Raw genomic sequence first — 8,424 nt, forward strand, 5'->3', positions numbered from 1 at the left:
CTATGGTCCATGCAGGTAGCAAAGGTACTGTAAGTCGGCATGGTCCTTAGTCTGGTCATCAACCTTACGTTGTTGGCAATCTGTAGTCTGTATTTATATTGTATTGTCTAAATAGTGACATTAGTTTTACCTTTCCACGTTAGATTTAAATCTAAGCGTGATATTCCAGTTGTTTTGCTGTCCTTTCTCAACAGTTCTTGGTAACAAACATATATTGTATTTCAGTGTTAAATCTTCTCGTCACATTACCGATGTGACGTTAAGTACTAAGTCACTCACTTCGAATTATCATTTAGAAAAGTTTAATTTTCTGTTACAGTTCCACCATTGTGTGCCCTTCATACCGCCTCAAAGATTGGGAACCTGTCAAGGGTTAAATTCTTATTGTCACAGAAACACGTGGACGTGAATTGTAAAGAGTGGATTCGTAGAACACCGATGATGTGGGCAGCCATTGGTGGACACAGAGAAGTGTTTGAGTTACTTGTCAGTAAAGGAGCTAAAGAGTTACACGCAGATAGATTCGGCCTCAATATCCTTCAAGCAGCCTGTCTTGGAGGAAACGTAAATTTAGTGAAGTATGTCCTTTCACAAAACACCAGGGACATCGATACTAGAATGTCATGCTGGAAAACACCTCTCATGCTGGCGGCAGAGAACGGACACAAAAATGTGGTGGAACTGCTTGTGGACAAAGGCGCTGACGTGTCATTAAAGGATGAAACGGGTGGCAACGTCCTTCACATTGCCTGTTATGGGGGACATTTAGATGTAGTTAAATATCTCCTCTCACTGAACTCCATCAAAATAAACAGAAAGGGATGGAAGAAGATGACGCCAATCATGGTGGCAGCCAACCAGGGACATAAAGAAGTGGTGGAATTACTTGTTAAACGTGGAGCCAAACTCTCATTTCGTGCACAAATGGGAAACATCCTTCACACTGCCTGTCACGTGGGACAATTGAATGTAGTCAAATACATCCTCTCACTGAATTCGGTTGACATAAACAGCAGGGGAATGTCAAAGAGGACACCCGTAATGGAAGCAGCCGACATGGGACATAAAGACGTGGTGGAATTACTCGTAAAACATGGAGCTGATCTGTCACTCACTACAGCAACGGGAGACAATATCCTTCACATTGGCTGCCGTCAGGGAAAATTTGATGTAGTTAAATATCTCCTCTCACTGAAGTCGGTGGACATAAACAGCAGGGGAAACAAGCAGATGACACCGGTAATGGTAGCAGCACAAAAAGGATATAAAAAAATTGTGGAACTACTCGTAAATAATGGAGCTAGACTCTCACTCAAACATAACGATGGTGAAACATTGTCTACTTAGCTCGTCAGAGATGACGTTTTTAAGTTGGTGCAAAATGTCACGTCACTTGAAATTTTATACCATCAATGGCGAGAAGGAGGGAGAGAGTAAATTCACACGTTAGCAACTACGACACCCTTTGGACCTGTTGTGTTAACAGGACCTTAAATGTAACGTGTATTCTTTGTGGATGTTTGCATTAAGTACAGAGAGTATGTTTGTGTCAGTGTCACAGGATGTTTATTGTACAAGAGGCCTCCGGCCCATATACACTGGACTAAAAAATATGAAGCATTATACATATCGTACAATATGTAGTAATTAGTGATTTAAACGGCAAATCGTGGTAGAGGCAGTAACGTATGCAGAAGCAGTGAAATACGAATGATATACACAACTTTGTTACCTCTAATAGGAGCATAATTGATATAGAACGACAGCTTTATTATTACATGCTGGTCAGTTGATAAAAGACGTAGTTTAAACGCTAATGGCTTACATAGGTACTAATTAGCAATGTATCTCGTACTCAGATCTGTAAAAAAAGGACACTCAAGTAAAACATGGACTTCATTTTCCACGTCTAAATTACACAGATGGCACATTTTCTTTAATCGTTCAAGATGAAAACGTCTTCCTTCGTTTACCACTATGTTGATCAAACCTAAGCTATAGAACAATTTCGTTGATATTAAAAATGCCAGATATTTCTCCGGCTGCAGTAGTGATTTGTATATTCTATAGGTATCATACCGTGAACCATTATCTATTATTACCGAATGCTCTTCTTGATTAAAATATTAGGACATCTTTCTCGAAAATGAGTTAAACACAATCTGCATCAACAACTGACAGAAGATTTTATACATAAGACGTCCACGTCACTTTCCCAATGTTGTCCAAGTAAACAAGCGTATTATAAGCCTTCTTGGGTAGTCTCTGTTCTTTCATACACAATATCGTAAACCAAATTTTCATACATCGAATTTATAAACAGGGGGCACCTCCAACATTTACCATACACTATACAAATCGATGTAGACGATCCAGCATTTAAAAAATACACGGGGGGATATTTGGTCCACCAACCCGTTTGCGTGGGTTGCGGCCCTGTGGAGGAGGGGATGCCGGTGGTTGAGGGCAATAGGGGCTTGCAACCGTGGTCCTGTTGCTCAATACACCACTTTGGCCCTGACTTCGCCTAGACGGTGGTTGAATGGGCCCGGTTCAACCACTCGGCTGGTCACGCCAAGCCCTGTTCATGGAGTATATATAAATATGTCATTACACAAATTTTATTTGGACTTTTACTTTCGGTTTTGGCCTATTTGTTCATTGAGCTTTTCTAATTTTAAAATGTATTTTTGAAGTTCTAAACTTTTTGCAAAGAGTCTTATGCCAGAAGGCGGTGACTCATGGGCCAATCTGGTAGATTAATTATTTATAATTCATCTGCTGGAGTATATCATCCGGGTATTCTTGTTGCTGCAAGCTGGAGGCCCGCTTGCTTTAGCATTGTCCTTGTGATACTCCATGGTGAGGGGGGAGAACTCGGATGATGAACCATATTAAACTAACCATGGCTTATGAAACTCCAGCGAAAAAAAAAACAACGTCCACTTGATGTTGACCCTGTTGATACTGACCACAGACCGTTTGCATCGATTGAGTATTGGCCGTGTTATATTGTGATTGAGACTCCTGACAAGACACCGATAAGGTTTAACGCCTTTGCTGTATCCAAGGGTATTCAAGGTATTGCAGGGGTTGCGGCCCTGTGTCAGTGGACGAAAGGATCCTAGTGGCTGAGGGCCTTGAACCGCGTTCCTATTGCCCAACTCACCACTTTGCCTGCACCTGGACAGGTGGTTGAATGGACCCGGTCAAATCAACCGGCTGGGCATGCCAAGCCCTGTGCATATTTTTTATCAGCACAAAATTTGATAAGGAATTGTATTAACTTGCACTGATACGGAGTGATATTGCAACGATATACAGTGATATTGCACAGATGCACAGTGATATTGCATTGATACATAGTGATATTGCACTGATACACAGGTATTTTGCATAGATAAACAGCGATATTGCACTGATACACAGCGATGTTGCACATATAAACAGTGATAATGCAATGATAAACTATGATATTGCACAATTGTACAGTGATATTGAACAGATACGCAGTGATATTGCAATGCTACACAGTGATATTGCACTGATACACAGGCATATTGCACCGAAGCACATTGACATTGCACAGATACACAGCGATATTGCACAAATGTAAAGTTATAGTGCGCTGGTACATAGTGATACTGCACTGATACACAGTGATTTTATTGTGATACACAGCGATATTGCACTGATACACAGTGATATTGCACTGATACACAACGATATTGCACTGATACGCAGTGATATTGCGCTGGTACACAGTTATGTTGCACAAGTGCACAGTGATATTGCCCTGATGCACAGTGACATTGTACTGATGAACAGTGATGTTGCACTGTTGCACAGTGACATTGCAATGATACACAGTTATATTGCACTGATACACAGTGCTATTCCCCTGATGCACAGTGACATTATGCTGATGTACAGAGATATTGCACAAAGGCACAGTGATATTGCGCTGTTGAACAGTGATATTGCACAGATGTACACTGATAGTTTTGCCTTATCACATAGCTTTGTGAGCAATGTCCGAGTATATCGGAAAACGACTGAAGGGTATCTCCACTGTTTTCAAAAGCATGTTCAACACACAGAGTCTCATTTAATCGATCAGCCCGAGGAACACCAGGTGCTGATTGTTTTCAGAATGGTGGTCATCTCAGTCTGTGTCTCCCATGTACATTCAGCAAGTGACTATGGTACGTGTTTCAACGGTATCTCATTCTGTGCCTCCCATGTACATTCAGCAAGTGACTATGGTACGTGTTTCAACGGTATCTCATTCTGTGCCTCCCATGTACATTCAGCAAGTGACTATGGTACGTGTTTCAACGGTATCTCATTCTGTGCCTCCCATGTACATTCAGCAAGTGTCTCTGATACGGCTTTCAGCGGTGTCTCAGTCTGTGTCTCTGATGTACTACAAGTACTTCAACATAACTACATATCATCACCACTGCAAAACATCATCACTACTTAACATCACCACGACCAACATAATCACTACACAACATAATCACCACATAACATCATCTCTGCATAACATCACCAAAACTAACATCATCACTACATATCATTACAACTACATATCATCACGACTACATAACATCACCACTGCTTTATGCTATATCAGGCACACAGTTTACACGAACCCTCACCCGGGACACATACCATATTCTAATTATAAACTTTAAAACAAATGTCAGTCAAACAATATCTTGAGTTTGTATCTTAAAGGAGATGGTTGTGTATGAGTGACGTCATTCCTTTATGAATGTACGACTATATTACAATGTTTGAAGTCTGACTTCTGTACATTATCCGTACAGCAATTGTAAATCTCCTAGCACCATCTCTGTCTCTCTGTCTCTCTCTCTATCTGTCTCTCTGCCCCTGTATATTCTTGGTAAAGTATATATCCCTGTTAGTTTGCTAGTACGCTGAAAAAATGGGTGATTTACGACTTTGTGGATCTCTTTGCTGTCTTTCTTCTACATTTTCCAGGTCGACCTCGCGTTCACGCTCGTGCAATATTACAGGTTCCATGTGAACAATGCCAGTCTCTATGATATTTATACCCCAGGTCACTGTCAACTATACACACTCAGCATACAGCCAGTCTTTATGATATTTTACCCTGGGTCACTGTTACCTATACACACTCAATATACGTGACGTGTCTCTATGCTATTTATACCCCGGGTCACTGTTACCTATACACACTCAACGTACAACGTGTCTTGTAGTTTATCACTGCATGTGTATCACCATATAAAGCACAGGCTCTGAGCTACTGATATTGACAGGTTTGTCAGAGGTGTCAGCAGGTGTTTCGCTACTCTTTACTAAATTCACTGTTTTGCTTTAAACAAGTTTGGAATTTTTATCAAATCAGTATCTCGACGATGTAAACACGACTATTTCACACGAGAAATGTGCCCCAAAATACTTGATCCTTTTTATTAATGTCTGAGATGTTTCTCAACAGTTCAGTGAAGGTGGATGTTCTTAAAGTACATTGGAACTGTCAAACATTTAACACATGAAACACATATGATGTACAATCGATATCATTCCACTTCTCCAGCATTTAAGCATTTGTGTGCTGCCAGATCTGTGACTAAAACCAGATAGTGGAATACCTGGACCACAAACTACAACTACTGCGCTTTCCCCTTTATAAAACACACCATTAAAACAATAGCCATCCACCTGATACACGGCCTCAGTACATAGACGACAAAGCCAGGCCTCCATGATCACGCGTCGTAGTGGATTAGAGGAGGATCAATACACTCTACCCTGGCCAGTGTTGAGACCAGATCTGAACCCTTTCAGCGATGTATTAGATATTATAGGACGGGCAATCCTGGTACGGAGCCCACAGGAGGCAACGTTGCATGCCGAGTGGTTGTTATTGACCCGAGTACAGATCCGACGTCTGACTGCAGGCATGTAGGGAGGAATGTGTCATTCGGGTATGTAGCTGATTAATCTCACTTAACTCATACACTCGTGTATAGGAATGTTTGCATGTGGCAATATCAATGTCAATGCAGTTTTATACATTGTGATAACATGACGTAATGACTTTGATTCTAACCGCAGCTAAGCAAGAATTCGTTCCTGTTTTCAGATAGAACAAGTCTATATGGATGACAGCTTCTTTAAATCTAGAGCACGACGTCGATACAGGTTCCTGTATCGTTAATTGCCAGGTGGTTCTTCTATCAGATGACATTTGAATGTCCATGCATTTACGACCACTGCGGGGGCTCCTAACAATTTTCATGTGTCTGGGCGATACACAAAATGCGCATCAAATTGCTGAAAATGTAATCGGAAGAATAGGGAGATTGTTGTTTAGCAGGTCTTCACCTCAAAGAAATTGCCTAATACATAGGATTCTGGGGTATTCTTTATATGCAGATATTGTTTGTGCATAGTTATGAGATGTAGGTGATCAGAGTGACTCTCACTATCTGTGTATAGTTATAGTTTTAATGTTTCCGCAGTACGTGAGAGACGGAGCCATAGAGGCTGATAATTACCACCGTAAGTCTGCGAGTTTGCAACAAGGAGCGATGCTGGTGCACGGAAACTGCTCGTGTCTTTCAGCACCCTTGTTTTTCGTTGTTTTTAACACTAGTTCATTTCATTCAGCCCCAACCAATAATAAAGCAGCGGTTTTACTAACGTAAGTTTCTAACGTTCTTTCCTGCACGTCTGGCTTAAAGTGTCCATTAACCAGACAACAAAAGTTGCATTTACTTTATTGTGTAAATAAACTTTCAACGTTTAATTTTATACATGACTTTGAAATTTTAAGATGTTCTCGTACTTTCTTTTTGGTTTAAGCATATTCACAAATTTCACTGGAGTTCAAAGTGACAGTTGAAGAGGTAAGACAAACATGTATCTGTCCGTCTGGCACCCAGGTTGTTGACGAATATCATGGCGACCATTTAGTCAGTGGCGGTTGGGTACCCAATTGGTTAAGGTGTTCTCTTATCACAAGACCCAGTTTGATTCCCCACATGGGTACAATGTTTGAAGGCCACTGATGGTGTCACCGCCATGATGGTGCTGCAATATTGCTGAAGGCGGTGTAATAGTGAACTCACCCACTCACTCATTCACTTACTCACTGGTTCCTTTATGCTGTGGTGAACATCACACACACACACACACACAGAGAGAGAGAGAGAGAGAGAGAAAGAGAGAGAGAGAGAGAGAGAGAGAGAGAGAGAGAGATTGATTCAGTTCACTTGATAGCAGCCACCCATAGCACACTTTCCGTTAAGCACTTGCTGTACCCATTAATTCCGAGCACATGAAATCCCAAATATGACATGTTGCATTAGACCACTTTCTAAAAAACATAGTGTAATCACAGCTTTCGGCCGTGGGAGTCGTGCCAATTTACTTATCAGATGGGTAAACAAAGTAAGCAGTCTAGACTACCAGTTGTCCGACTTCCATTTCTGTGGAAGTCGCGGGAGCTGAGCGGGCTAGGCGGCTGACTTTTAGTGCTGGCGATTAGGTGCCTGACTCTGAGGGTGCGGACTCGAATTCAGGAAGGGACTCAACCAAAAATGTACTAGAAGTTGTACTTTACTAAGAAAGTGAAATCTCAAATATGACATATATTGTATTACCTGTTTCAGCCTCCACGACTGACCCGAGCCCGAACAACACAGTTCCACCAGCGCCAGTGACGACACACGACCTACAGGATAGGTGAGAAAACCCAGCAGGTAGGAATCTACCAGCAAGCGCGGTAACCTAGAGGAAGTGAAGCTGGGAACGTTGACATCAACTAAAGCAGGTGGAACATCAACTATAGAGGAGGACGGTGGAACATAACATCGGTGAAGATGGCAGCAGTGAATGGACACAGGGACGTGGTGGAGTTCCTGGTGGGCAGAGGGGTTGACGTGTCACTGGTGGACAGGCGCTGTAACAGATGTGTAAACAAAGTACTCAGTCTAGACTACCAGTTGTCCGACTTCCATTTCTGTGTGCTGGCGATTCGGTGCCTAACTCTGAGGGTGCGGGATCGAATCCCGGATGGGACTCAACCCCAAAAATACTAGAATTTGTACTTTACTGAGAAAGTGAAATCCCAAATATGAAAAATGTTGCATTCCCTGTTTCAGCCTCCACGACTGACGCGAGTGAGGATGTGACACCCAGCACGACGGTTCCACCCATGACAGTGACGCCACAAGACTCTGATAACCACCGTAGGTGGAAAACCCAGCAGCAGCAATTGTGCTGACTCAATCAAGCTGTCAAGTTCAACAAACATCAAACCTCCCAGGTGGTACACAATATGATGCTACAACTTCTGGCTCTAACAGAATGTTACATATTAAACGGAAGATATACATCTAAAACTAATAAATACATATGAAA

The 8,424-nt window shown here is 41.9% G+C and overlaps 1 protein-coding gene across 1 annotated transcript; it reads left to right on the forward strand.

Annotated features, from left to right (window-relative positions):
• Positions 1–441: 441 nt before the first annotated feature.
• On the forward strand, positions 442–7,724 carry LOC137259605 (protein fem-1 homolog B-like). The gene is made up of 2 exons (XM_067797221.1): positions 442–954; positions 7,674–7,724. Exons 1-2 carry the CDS (start codon positions 442–444, stop codon positions 7,722–7,724), a joined length of 564 nt encoding a protein of 187 aa, XP_067653322.1.
• Positions 7,725–8,424: the final 700 nt, after the last annotated feature.

The sequence above is a fragment of the Haliotis asinina genome, chromosome 13, assembly GCF_037392515.1.
Source record: "Haliotis asinina isolate JCU_RB_2024 chromosome 13, JCU_Hal_asi_v2, whole genome shotgun sequence".
NCBI lineage: Eukaryota > Metazoa > Mollusca > Gastropoda > Lepetellida > Haliotidae > Haliotis > Haliotis asinina.

What these genes read in the sequence shown, in the direction of transcription:
- LOC137259605 (XM_067797221.1), top strand. Translation starts at nt 442, where the DNA reads ATGTGGGCAGCCATTGGTGGACACAGAGAAGTGTTTGAGTTACTTGTC. An exon ending in TCCTTCACACTGCCTGTCAC is followed by an intron (nt 955 to 7,673) that starts GTGGGACAATTG and finishes TACCTGTTTCAG; the next exon opens with CCTCCACGACTGACCCGAGC.